This window comes from Panulirus ornatus, chromosome 12, assembly GCF_036320965.1.
Source record: "Panulirus ornatus isolate Po-2019 chromosome 12, ASM3632096v1, whole genome shotgun sequence".
NCBI lineage: Eukaryota > Metazoa > Arthropoda > Malacostraca > Decapoda > Palinuridae > Panulirus > Panulirus ornatus.
The window spans coordinates 27,828,795-27,842,710 of NC_092235.1; the positions used below are offsets into that span (position 1 = coordinate 27,828,795).

Here is a 13,916-nt window from a genome sequence, read left to right on the forward strand (position 1 = left end):
TTGTTTATAACATTCGATAGGACTTCTGAATTTTCTTGATCTATAATAATTTCATAATAATAAATGATTACATAAGTCGATCTATACGTCAGAAGCGAGAAAATCAATCAGGGGGAGCGATTCTTACTTGGCGGGTCTGGGAATTATTGGTCGATTATGTGACGTCATGACTTGCAAGGCCAATGGGTGCGCACCTAACCGGTGACGTCGCGCGGGCCAGAGCCAGTGAGCGGCCTGGGTGTCGGTGACGACACGGAGGCAGTCTTGAGGCGAGCATTTCTCAGTGTGAGTTGGAGGAGTGAGGAGGTGTCGGCGCGGGTCTGACCGAAACCTGTGGTGTTCGTGTGTTGTAATCCCGTTATAGGGAGCTACTATATAAGATCTTGTGTGTGAGTGAGTCAGGAACGATGATGTGTGTGTGGATTACAGTACTGGCAGCGATGGCGGCGATGGCGTCTTCGGAACATACAGGTTAGTGTGTGAGGCGGGAGTTCGCCATGTTTAGGAGCGGCAGTCTGCCTCACCTGTTCACACCTGCCTTGCTCCTGGTACAGCAGGAGGCGAGCTGGTTGACCCCCAGGCTTCCCCAGGTGCTCACCCCTGGGGCTGAGCCTCACACGGCCTCCACCAGGGGCAGGAGGTCAAGGCAGAGAGGGAGGAGGTAAGGTCAGTCAGGTGTGTGAGGTGACCTCGCTAGCCAGACATTCCTCAGCCTGGGTCGCGGCCGGCAGCTCTCCCTCAGCCGTCTGTCTCCCTCCCTTCCCTCAGCTGCCCACCTCCCCAGCGCTTGCCCCAGCTGCTCCTCCGAGCCCCACATTTCCCTCCTCAGTTGTCTTCCTCCCTTGTAGGTTGCCATAGTGCTCTTCCTCAGCCACCTGACTGACCACAGTTCCCTCAGCTGTGGTGGCTGCTTCATCCTGGCCTCAGCCACGCTCATGATCCCCCCCCCACCCCCCCACCTCCCGTCTTGAGGTGTTGTTAATATTGTGATAACAACACATTGTGGGAACACCTTCAGCTGTGTTGTGTGAGTGTGTCTGGACGTTACGGCTGTACAGGGAAGGACGTGTTGGGGGAGGAAGGTGGGGACTTGGGGAGATGGGGACCTATATGGGGAGTCTGGGATATGGGACTGCTGTTATGTTCGTGGAGGGGGTGTGGGGATGACGTGTGGGGGTGTGGGGACTAACGTAGTGGGGGCTGACGTGGAAGGGGTGTGGGGGATGACGTGGTGGGGGTGTGGGGACTAACGTAGTGGGGGCTGACGTGGAGGGGGTGTGGGGCTGACGTGGTGGGGGTGTGGGGACTGACGTAGTTGGGATGTGGGGACTAACGTGGTGGGGGTGTGGGGAGTGTTAGTGGTGGGGGCTGACGTAGTGGGTGTGTGGGGACTAACGTGGAGGGTGTGTGGGGAGTGGTGGTGTGGTGCAGACCACAGTGCTGGGTCTGGTCGTGGGTTCGACCAAGTTGGAGGCAGCGAGAGGCAGGTGGCTCGTCTCCCCAGTAGCCAGGATCAGACAGAGGCAGCGAGAGGCAGGTGGCTCGTCTCCCCAGTAGCCAGGATCAGACAGAGATCCCGCAGGGTTGTGGTGTGGGTTGTGGTCCCCGGGTGTTGTTGCCAGGTTGTACACAGCACACCTTACCATCATGTGTAGGTCGTAGTTTACTGTGGTCAGCAAGTTAACGACCACACACATCCCGTGCAGGAGGTCCTGCCTGCCTCACATCCTCATTATGAGGAGGTGCCTCTCCAGTCCCCCCCCCCCCCCCAGGGGGGGTACAGCCTGGGTGCGGTCGTCTCTCCCCGACTCATTGTTTCTGTACCACAGTGACCACCTGGGGTGGTGGTGTCAGCTGGGGGTGGTGGTGTCAGCTAGGGGTGTTGTCAGCAGTGTGGGATGGTGTCAGCTGGGGGTGATGTCAGGCGCTGGGGAGAGCCAGAGACGGAAGGTCTCACGGCCAAGGATGGGGTTGGTGTCAGCGGCCATAGCGAGGGTGTCAGCGGCCATAGGGAGGGTGTCAGCGGCCATAGGGAGGGTGTCAGCGGTCAGAGGGAGGGTGTCAGCGGCCATAGGGAGGGTGTCAGCGGTCAGAGGGAAGGTGTCAGCGGTCATAGGGAGGGTGTCAGCGGCCATAGGGAGGGTGTCAGCGGCCATAGGGAGGGTGTCAGCGGCCATAGGGAGGGTGTCAGCGGCCATAGGGAGGGTGTCAGCGGCCATAGGGAGGGTGTCAGCGGCCATAGGGAGGGTGTCAGCGGTCAGAGGGAGGGTGTCAGCGGTCAGAGGGAGGGTGTCAGCGGTCAGAGGGAGGGTGTCAGCGGTCAGAGGGAGGGTGTCAGCGGTCAGAGGGAGGGTGTCAGCGGTCAGAGGGAGGGTGTCAGCGGTCAGAGGGAGGGTGTCAGCGGCCATAGGGAGGGTGTCAGCGGTCAGAGGGAGGGTGTCAGCGGTCAGAGGGAGGGTGTCAGCGGTCAGAGGGAGGGTGTCAGCGGTCAGAGGGAGGGTGTCAGCGGTCAGAGGGAGGGTGTCAGCGGTCAGAGGGAGGGTGTCAGCGGTCAGAGGGAGGGTGTCAGCGGTCAGAGGGAGGGTGTCAGCGGTCAGAGGGAGGGTGTCAGCGGTCAGAGGGAGGGTGTCAGCGGTCAGAGGGAGGGTGTCAGCGGTCAGAGGGAGGGTGTCAGCGGTCAGAGGGAGGGTGTCAGCGGTCAGAGGGAGGGTGTCAGCGGTCAGAGGGAGGGTGTCAGCGGCCATAGGGAGGGTGTCAGCGGTCAGAGGGAGGGTGTCAGCGGTCAGAGGGAGGGTGTCAGCGGTCAGAGGGAGGGTGTCAGCGGTCAGAGGGAGGGTGTCAGCGGTCAGAGGGAGGGTGTCAGCGGTCAGAGGGAGGGTGTCAGCGGCCATAGGGAGGGTGTCAGCGGCCATAGGGAGGGTGTCAGCGGCCATAGGGAGGGTGTCAGCGGCCATAGGGAGGGTGTCAGCGGCCATAGGGAGGGTGTCAGCGGCCATAGGGAGGGTGTCAGCGGTCAGAGGGAGGGTGTCAGCGGCCATAGGGAGGGTGTCAGCGGCCATAGGGAGGGTGTCAGCGGTCAGAGGGAGGGTGTCAGCGGTCAGAGGGAGGGTGTCAGCGGCCATAGGGAGGGTGTCAGCGGCCATAGGGAGGGTGTCAGCGGCCATAGGGAGGGTGTCAGCGGTCAGAGGGAGGGTGTCAGCGGTCAGAGGGAGGGTGTCAGCGGCCATAGGGAGGGTGTCAGCGGCCATAGGGAGGGTGTCAGCGGCCATAGGGAGGGTGTCAGCGGCCATAGGGAGGGTGTCAGCGGTCAGAGGGAGGGTGTCAGCGGTCAGAGGGAGGGTGTCAGCGGCCATAGGGAGGGTGTCAGCGGTCAGAGGGAGGGTGTCAGCGGCCATAGGGAGGGTGTCAGCGGTCAGAGGGAGGGTGTCAGCGGTCAGAGGGAGGGTGTCAGCGGTCAGAGGGAGGGTGTCAGCGGTCAGAGGGAGGGTGTCAGCGGTCAGAGGGAGGGTGTCAGCGGCCATAGGGAGGGTGTCAGCGGCCATAGGGAGGGTGTCAGCGGCCATAGGGAGGGTGTCAGCGGCCATAGCGAGGGTGTCAGCGGCCATAGGGAGGGTGTCAGCGGCCATAGGGAGGGTGTCAGCGGCCATAGGGAGGGTGTCAGCGGCCATAGGGAGGGTGTCAGCGGCCATAGCGAGGGTGTCAGCGGCCATAGGGAGGGTGTCAGCGGCCATAGGGAGGGTGTCAGCGGTCAGAGGGAGGGTGTCAGCGGCCATAGGGAGGGTGTCAGCGGTCAGAGGGAGGGTGTCAGCGGCCATAGCGAGGGTGTCAGCGGCCATAGGGAGGGTGTCAGCGGTCAGAGGGAGGGTGTCAGCGGTCAGAGGGAGGGTGTCAGCGGTCAGAGGGAGGGTGTCAGCGGTCAGAGGGAGGGTGTCAGCGGCCATAGGGAGGGTGTCAGCGGTCAGAGGGAGGGTGTCAGCGGCCATAGGGAGGGTGTCAGCGGTCAGAGGGAGGGTGTCAGCGGTCAGAGGGAGGGTGTCAGCGGTCAGAGGGAGGGTGTCAGCGGTCAGAGGGAGGGTGTCAGCGGTCAGAGGGAGGGTGTCAGCGGCCATAGGGAGGGTGTCAGCGGTCAGAGGGAGGGTGTCAGCGGTCAGAGGGAGGGTGTCAGCGGTCAGAGGGAGGGTGTCAGCGGCCATAGGAGGGTGTCAGCGGTCAGAGGGAGGGTGTCAGCGGCCATAGGGAGGGTGTCAGCGGCCATAGGGAGGGTGTCAGCGGTCAGAGGGAGGGTGTCAGCGGCCATAGGGAGGGTGTCAGCGGTCAGAGGGAGGGTGTCAGCGGCCATAGGGAGGGTGTCAGCGGCCATAGGGAGGGTGTCAGCGGCCATAGGGAGGGTGTCAGCGGCCATAGGGAGGGTGTCAGCGGCCATAGGGAGGGTGTCAGCGGCCATAGGGAGGGTGTCAGCGGTCAGAGGGAGGGTGTCAGCGGCCATAGGGAGGGTGTCAGCGGTCAGAGGGAGGGTGTCAGCGGTCAGAGGGAGGGTGTCAGCGGCCATAGGGAGGGTGTCAGCGGTCAGAGGGAGGGTGTCAGCGGTCAGAGGGAGGGTGTCAGCGGCCATAGGGAGGGTGTCAGCGGCCATAGGGAGGGTGTCAGCGGTCAGAGGGAGGGTGTCAGCGGTCAGAGGGAGGGTGTCAGCGGTCAGAGGGAGGGTGTCAGCGGTCAGAGGGAGGGTGTCAGCGGTCAGAGGGAGGGTGTCAGCGGTCAGAGGGAGGGTGTCAGCGGCCATAGGGAGGGTGTCAGCGGCCATAGGGAGGGTGTCAGCGGCCATAGGGAGGGTGTCAGCGGCCATAGGGAGGGTGTCAGCGGCCATAGGGAGGGTGTCAGCGGTCAGAGGGAGGGTGTCAGCGGTCAGAGGGAGGGTGTCAGCGGCCATAGGGAGGGTGTCAGCGGTCAGAGGGAGGGTGTCAGCGGTCAGAGGGAGGGTGTCAGCGGTCAGAGGGAGGGTGTCAGCGGTCAGAGGGAGGGTGTCAGCGGTCAGAGGGAGGGTGTCAGCGGTCAGAGGGAGGGTGTCAGCGGCCATAGGGAGGGTGTCAGCGGTCAGAGGGAGGGTGTCAGCGGTCAGAGGGAGGGTGTCAGCGGCCATAGGGAGGGTGTCAGCGGCCATAGGGAGGGTGTCAGCGGCCATAGGGAGGGTGTCAGCGGCCATAGGGAGGGTGTCAGCGGTCAGAGGGAGGGTGTCAGCGGTCAGAGGGAGGGTGTCAGCGGCCATAGGGAGGGTGTCAGCGGCCATAGGGAGGGTGTCAGCGGTCAGAGGGAGGGTGTCAGCGGTCAGAGGGAGGGTGTCAGCGGCCATAGGGAGGGTGTCAGCGGCCATAGGGAGGGTGTCAGCGGCCATAGGGAGGGTGTCAGCGGTCAGAGGGAGGGTGTCAGCGGTCAGAGGGAGGGTGTCAGCGGCCATAGGGAGGGTGTCAGCGGTCAGAGGGAGGGTGTCAGCGGTCAGAGGGAGGGTGTCAGCGGTCAGAGGGAGGGTGTCAGCGGTCAGAGGGAGGGTGTCAGCGGTCAGAGGGAGGGTGTCAGCGGTCAGAGGGAGGGTGTGGAAGGAATAGTGGGAGGTCTTCACTGTCCATATAGTGGTGGACAGTGTGTGTGTGTGTAGTGTGTGTGTGTGTTGTGTGTGTGTGTGTTTGTTGTTATAACTTTTTTCGATCATTTTGAAAAGCTTTCGAACGTACAAGTTAAACTGTAGGAAAGATCGATATTGAAAAACTGTTGTATTACGAACCACTTTGGTGACACATCAGAGGAAATGGAGGTAATGAGCCGTTGTTTATATGTGTGTGTGTGTGTGTGTGTGTGTGTGTGTGTGATGGATAGATGATTAAGTGGATAACACCAGGAATTGATACACAATGAATGACACATTGCAATAATTGAACGAGAGAGAGAGACACACACACGTGCTTGCCACGGAATAATTGGGTTTGTAACTACGTATGGTCATTTATAGATCAATGGGTTAGTGAAGATGACTAGAAATAGGATGGTCGACACCTGGGGGAGGGTACGGGGGAGGGGGGATGTTGTGGTGGCGTGTGTGTGGTGTTGTGGGTCTTGTGTTGTCAGAAGGTAGTGTTGTGTTACATGGTCGGTTGTGGTACCAGAGTTGTGGAAGGTTGTAGTGTGAGTGACTGGTTCTCTGGTAATGATCGGTCATGTTGTGATGTTTACTGCCATGTGGTTGTGGTGTTTGATGTTGTAGTGTTGGGTGAAGGTTGTTTACATGTGGCCAGCCGTAATGGTTATAATGATGTTTGCCTCGTGAGCCTCGCTCAAGTTGGGCGATGTTTTTGACCAGGATTTTATTGTTTGTGACATTATGAAGTGTTGTGGGTTATTGGCTGGTCACGAAGTCGTGGGGAAGGTGGGCGCCATGTGGATGGTTGTAGGTGGGTTTTGGTGTTGTGATGGCAGGGGCAAAGTCTCTCTCTCTCTCTCTCTCTCTCTCTCTCACACAGGCTGTAACCCCAGCAGTCAGCGCCCCCTCCCCCCCCCCCAGGCCAGAGATGGAAGCCCACTATAGTCGTAAATAACGGGAGGGAGGGAGGGGGGGGGAGGCCTGGTCATTTACGTGTTTACCTCGTTCTTGTAAATACCCAGGAAAAGCCTGACTGTAAAAGAGGAAATGTGAGAGCGTAACTGAGGAGGAATTTAAAGAATTTGTTTACAGGAGAAAGTTTGGCGGGAAAGTGATGGTGTAAAAGAGAAAGGTGGTTGTAAAAAAAAATGTCTGGACGTCCAGATGGGTAAAAGAATACGACCGTAAATCGTTGTTGTAAAAGAGGAAGTAGTATTAGATTATTGTGAATCAGTTCTTGATGTAAACACGAATAATTATGTACAGTTACAGCTGGTGTGTGTGTGTGTGTGTGTGTGTGTGTAGTGTGTGTGTGTGTGTAGTGTGTGTGTGTGTGTGTGTGTGTGTGTGTGTGTGTGTGTGTGTAGTGTGTGTGTGTGTGTGTGTGTCTGTGTGTAGTGTGTCTGTGTGTCTGTGTGTGTGTGTGTCTGTGTGTGTGTGTGTGTGTGTGTGTGTGTAGTGTGTGTGTGTGTGTGTGTGTGTAGTGTGTGTGTGTGTTGTGTGTGTGTGTGTGTGTGTGTGTGTGTGTGTAGTGTGTGTGTCTGTGTGTGTGTGTGTAGTGTGTGTGTGTGTGTGTGTGTGTGTGTGTGTAATAGCATTAATAGGTTCCCTATTTTGCTTGCTCCTGGCATTAATGTGGTTTACAAGTCCCCTATTTTCCCAAGGTAAAAATGAGGCCAAAGATCATTAAGTCTTACCTACGTTACTAAAATGTTTTTAGTATATTTTTCAGTCGTTTATCTTGGCAGTAAAGTTGTCGTTCATTGTAAACTAGTTTGACTTTGGTAAGGTTTGAGTCCGTAATGTAAGCACCCACCAGCCATGTGGAAAGCGATCATAATTGTACGTTTCTGGTCAGTAAGTGTTGCTCAAGCTTCGTTCACTTGCTGTACAGAAAGCTTACAGTTATTTATTCTCAATTTTTTTCTTCCTTGACGAAGTAATTTACAACATCTTCATAACCCTGATAATTGGGTTGTGATCTGGCCAATAATTTGTGTTGATGGTTGTGTTTCTGTTGGTATGAGGCAGATTTCCGGTCTTGTAGGATAATACATGATGGCACTACATCTGGGTATTGTATTCTTCATCATTGTATGATGTATGTGGATTTTGCCCACGATACTCCGGTTCCCCACAGCTGGCTACTGTACACAGGAGGCGCTCCCCAGCTGTGGTGGGCAAGACGCGAGGGACGGTGGAACGGGCCAGCGAGGGATGGTCCACGTTCCTTGTGGGATGACGTCAACATCTGGGATGGGATTCGAACCTGGCGTGAGGCTACTGTGCTGTTCTGCAACATGTAAACTGAGAGAGAGAGAGAGAGAGAGGGGGGGGGGGGGGATTAGCCTCTTCCAGAGGGCGGCCGGACTGGAAGGAATGGCTGATCTCGCAGGGCGGGTCTGGAAGTCCTGGAATGGTTGGCCGAGTCCCCTTCCTGCCGGAGGTTCTGGAATGGTTGGCCGAGTTCCGGGGGGGGGGGGGGGGGGCTGGGCTGGGGGGTGGGGGGTATTATGGGAGTTATGGAGATCAAAATGGCGGAGGAGAAGATCCAATTCTTGGGATTAAGTTGTCAATCCTGGAGAGAAAAATGAATGGGATTGGCAGAACTGCCCTGCTACGTATTGGTGCGCTCGTGTGTGTGTGTGTGTGTGTGTTGTAACATGATTAATCTCCAACTTTGACCATATTTTCGTCTGTTATTGAATGCTATGCATCACATGGTATACATACATCATGTGTTTACTTCATCACACATGACACCTCATATTGGGTGGTTGGCTTGTTAGGGTGGAATTGGTGCTGGCATCTCTGGTTCAGTGTGTTGTGTCTAATTGCTGGTGGTTTGCCTATTACATAAAGTGTTGTCTAATTGGTAAGGATTTGTCAGTTTCATAATGTAATACCTAATTAATAGTGATATATAGTCTAATTGGTTCATGTTTACCTTTGACAGAGTAGAGAAAATTGGCTGAATTGGTTATTTTATGTAACTTTATGTTCCATAATAACACATAATCTACAGTAACTACCTCTTACATGGTTTACAACACACGGTTGTAAAGTCAGTTTGTATGATTATCTGAATTTAGGAAGGTTGTAACTGTGGGGAGGTTGTGGCTCGTCTTGACCAGTGTGTGCAGACACTCTCTGCTTGTTCACACACACACACACACACACACACACACACACACACATTGGTGAAGGAAAGTGTATTTCATATATTGTGACAAGTGTGATGTGTGGGGTTAGAGACGTGCCCAGGTAACCGAGGTACTGGTTACTCTGACACACTTGGGTTGTGTGTCACAACATGATCTCAGGGTTATTGATGTTATGATAAACGTTATGAATGTACACAATAAGTATAATGGTTGTGTGTTGTGATGATAACAATAAGTAAAATGGTTGTGTGTTGTGATGATAACAATAAGTATAATGGTTGTGTGTTGTGAATTATTATTATCTTAAGGTAGTTAGGTTTGCATAGGGTTGTTATACATCTGGTTATGGCCGACTTACACTGCCGTACATTAACGATTGTTACGTGACGTAATGAGACGTTACGTTAGGTAACGTAACGTTATAACGGGTTATATTAACATGTTAACTTCAGTCAGGCCAGGGAAGGGAGCCTGGGACACCCCCCCCCCCTCACCCCCACCTGGGGGGTGTGGGTGGGGGGGTCGTCCATAATAGCGTGAGGGGGTCTTTTCATGGCGGGGGGGGCGGGGGGCGGGGGGTGAGGGGTTGTACAATACATTAGCAAGTTGTGATGGTTAGGTGTGGTGTTCGGCCAGTGTTGTCTTCACTCTGGGTTGTAATGAGAGGCAATTGTATTTTTTTTAAAATGCTTTTTTTTTTTTTGTATATTAATTTAACTTGTAATAGAATTAACTAGAGCAGGATTGCATGGTGTATTTAGTTTATCAATTGCATCCTTCAGTTTGTGAACAACTTCAAAGGTTTAGTTCGCTTTGCCAGCTGTTCTGGTACGCTCGTTAGCCAGGACTACCCCCCCCGAGCCCGGTGGGGTTGGCGACGAGGGGTGGGTGTGTGTGGGTACCCTACTTCAACCCTGGGGGTTGGTTGTGTGGGTACCCACCTTTAGTTGACGAATCCCGACCACACAGGCTCAGCCCACAACCCCTCCGCCACCCCCACACTGCTGCCACCCCCACACTGCTGCCACCCCCACACTGCTGCCACCCCCACACTGCTGCCACCCCCACACTGCTGCTACCCCCACACTGCTGCCACCCCCACACTGCTGCCACCCCCACACTGCTGCTACCCCCACACTGCTGCCACCCCCACACTGCTGCTACCCCCCACACTGCTGCCACCCCCACACTGCTGCTACCCCCACACTGCTGCCACCCCCACACTGCTGCCACCCCCACACTGCTGCTACCCCCACACTGCTGCCACCCCCACACTGCTGCCACCCCCACACTGCTGCTACCCCCACACTGCTGCCACCCCCACACTGCTGCTACCCCCACACTGCTGCCACCCCCACACTGCTGCCACCCCCACACTGCTGCTACCCCCACACTGCTGCTACCCCCACACTGCTGCTACCCCCACACTGCTGCCACCCCCACACTGCTGCCACCCCCACACTGCTGCCACCCCCACACTGCTCCTACCCCCACACTGCTGCCACCCCCACACTGCTGCCACCCCCACACTGCTGCCACCCCCCACACTGCTGCCACCCCCACACTGCTGCCACCCCCACACTGCTGCCACCCCCACACTGCTGCCACCCCCACACTGCTGCTACCCCCACACTGCTGCCACCCCCCACACTGCTGCCACCCCCACACTGCTGCCACCCCCACACTGCTGCCACCCCCACACTGCTGCCACCCCCACACTGCTGCCACCCCCACACTGCCACCCCCACACTGCTGCCACCCCCACACTGCTGCCACCCCCACACTGCTGCCGTATACACTCCTCGCTGTGGCCAACCTCAAAACCAGGCACCCCACAACCCCAGCTCAGCTCGGCCACTGCAGGAACCTCAGCAGTGGCTGACGCCTCCCCACACCTGAACACGACGCTACGACCCTTGAACACGACGCTACGACCCTTGAACACGACGCTACGACCCTTGAACACGACGTTACGACCCTTGTGTATAATGACCTGGTTTTTGACCTGACCCATAAGTCGGTCTGATCTTAGGTCAGATCCCTTCATTACCCTGGGGTCGTCCCGTCGTGCTCAGGGTCGTCCCGTCGTGCTCAGGGTCGTCCCGTCGTGCTCAGGGTCGTACCGTCGTGCTCATGGTCGTACCGTCGTGCTCAGATCGTACCGTCGTGCTCATGGTCGTACCGTCGTGCTCAGATCGTACCGTCGTGCTCATGGTCGTACCGTCGTGCTCAGGGTCGTACCGTCGTGCTCATGGTCGTACCGTCGTGCTCAGATCGTACCGTCGTGCTCATGGTCGTACCGTCGTGCTCAGATCGTACCGTCGTGCTCATGGTCGTACCGTCGTGCTCATGGTCGTACCGTCGTGCTCAGGGTCGTACCGTCGTGCTCAGGGTCGTACCGTCGTGCTCATGGTCGTACCGTCGTGCTCATGGTCGTACCGTCGTGCTCAGGGTCGTACCGTCGTGCTGGGAGGTGGATGAACGTGCTGGAGGAACAGTGTTGTAGGTGGTGTCTGAGCGAGTGACGTGTTGTTGTTGTTGTTGTTGTGTGGAAGATGTGATGATGATGTGTGGTCTGACCACAAGACTCACATGTTTAACAACCCTTCACCGCTGGGGTTGTGTTGTGAGCTGGTGGTTGTGAGTGAGGGCTTGTGTTGTAGTAGGGTTGTTAAGGTAGAGTGATCATGTGTAGGTTGGTGGCGTGTTGTCTGGCTTACCCATATAGGGAAAGTTGCCCCAGTAGACAACCTCTTCTTATTTTCGCTCTCCCACAGAAGGATTCAGCGTCTCGCTAAAGAAAAAAAAAATATATTTGAAAGTCGCGTAGGAATATGTATGGTATGGAAATGTTGTGATATTCCCTTGGTCTCCTGTACCATCCTGGGATAAAGAGGTCTGGGATTAGCATAAGAATAGACCAAGTTTTAATTCGTCATTAAATTCACGATCTGGTGCCCTCGGATTCCCAGAAGTGACGTCATGATGGCCGCCGCCGCTGGGGCGGGCGGGCATGAGTCAGCCTGATGATGGTGGACGACGCCAACATTATACCCCGCCAAAACCTGGCGCGCTACGCAAGTCGACCGTCGTTTGTCTGTCTTGCGTGTGACGTCGGGTACCTTACGACGCTGACGTACAGGGCCGAGGGAGGCAGTTAACGTCCCCGGGCGGGCAATTATCATGCTATGGCGATAAATATTCAATTGTTGGGTCAAAAGGAATGGAGACGGTAGGGCTCGCGATGTGATTGGTCGAATGGCTTTCTCCGCTGGCCCTGGAGCCGGCGGGAGCCAATCAGCGCGCTGGGCGGGGGTGCAGCATTGCCAAGTCTCAGGTGGACATTATTCCTCATTGCTTTATTATGTCTGTCTGTCTCTCTGTCTGTCTGTCTGTCTGCGTTTTCACAGCTGATAATAGACACTGACGTCACGTATTGATAACCTGTGATGGTCAGCTTGAGCGTAGTGCAGGGAAAATGACGTCAGCGGTAGTTATCGGTTGTTCGAGGCAATTGATGGATAAGCTGCAGCTTGGGATGGGTCTGGAGACCCTGCCTTGGAAACGTACCCAGCCCAGCCCTGGTCTGCTCTGCTCTGGTCTGGTCTGCTCTGCTCTGGTCTGGTCTGGTCGTTCCTGTAATGGTGGCAGTACGTGTGTTCTTCGTGTACTGGTTGTTCCGTGTGTTGGTCACATATTTATCCGTGTGTGGTGACAGCTGGTAATGTAAACATGGACGTCTTGGTGGTCCCCACCCACCCACCCTCCTCCTCCTCCTCCCGTCTGTGTCGCGCGTCTGTGTCTCGTCTGTTCCTCTGCTGCGGAAGCTGCTACATTCTGGTCCTTCCTGTGGGTTGGCAAGCCTCGGTATTCATCACTTCCTGTGGGTTGGCAAGCCTCGGTATTCATCACTTCCTGTGGGTTGGCAAGCCTCGGTATTCATCACTTCCTGTGGGTTGGCAAGCCTCGGTATTCATCACTTCCTGTGGGTTGGCAAGCCTCGGTATTCATCACTTCCTGTGGGTTGGCAAGCCTCGGTATTCATCACTTCCTGTGGGTTGGCAAGCCTCGGTATTCATCACTTACTGTGGGTTGGCAAGCCCCGGTATTCATCACTTACTGTGGGTTGGCAAGCCCCGGTATTCATCACTTCCTGTGGGTTGGCAAGCCTCGGTATTCATCACTTCCTGTGGGTTGGCAAGCCTCGGTATTCATCACTTACTGTGGGTTGGCAAGCCCCGGTATTCATCACTTACTGTGGGTTGGCAAGCCTCGGTATTCATCACTTCCTGTGGGTTGGCAAGCCCCGGTATTCATCACTTACTGTGGGTTGGCAAGCCTCGGTATTCATCACTTACTGTGGGTTGGCAAGCCTCGGTATTCATCACTTCCTGTGGGTTGGCAAGCCCCGGTATTCATCACTTACTGTGGGTTGGCAAGCCCCGGTATTCATCACTTACTGTGGGTTGGCAAGCCTCGGTATTCATCACTTCCTGTGGGTTGGCAAGCCTCGGTATTCATCACTTCCTGTGGGTTGGCAAGCCCCGGTATTCATCACTTACTGTGGGTTGGCAAGCCTCGGTATTCATCTCATACTGTGGGTTGGCAAGCCTCGGTATTCATCACTTCCTGTGGGTTGGCAAGCGTCGGTATTCATCACTTACTGTGGGTTGGCAAGCCTCGGTATTCATCACTTCCTGTGGTTGGCAAGCGTCGGTATTCATCACTTACTGTGGGTTGGCAAGCCCCGGTATTCATCACTTACTGTGGGGTTGGCAAGCCCCGGTATTCATCACTTACTGTGGGTTGGCAAGCCTCGGTATTCATCACTTCCTGTGGGTTGGCAAGCCTCGGTATTCATCACTTCCTGTGGGTTGGCAAGCCCCGGTATTCATCACTTACTGTGGGTTGGCAAGCCTCGGTATTCATCTCATACTGTGGGTTGGCAAGCCTCGGTATTCATCACTTCCTGTGGGTTGGCAAGCGTCGGTATTCATCACTTACTGTGGGTTGGCAAGCCTCGGTATTCATCACTTCCTGTGGGTTGGCAAGCCTCGGTATTCATCACTTACTGTGGGTTGGCAAGCCCCGGTATTCATCACTTACTGTGGGTTGGCAAGCCT

At 56.1% G+C, this 13,916-nt stretch overlaps 1 protein-coding gene across 1 annotated transcript in view; it reads left to right on the forward strand.

Moving 5' to 3' along the window:
* The first annotated feature begins 257 nt into the window (after nucleotides 1-257).
* The window catches only part of Cals (calsyntenin 1), a 218,701-nt gene continuing 205,042 nt past the window's right edge, over nucleotides 258-13,916 (forward strand). The window contains exon 1 of the mRNA XM_071667708.1: nucleotides 258-471. Within this exon, the coding sequence (XP_071523809.1) occupies nucleotides 408-471 (64 nt within the window). The 5' untranslated portion in view covers nucleotides 258-407. The remainder of the gene's footprint in view (nucleotides 472-13,916) is intronic.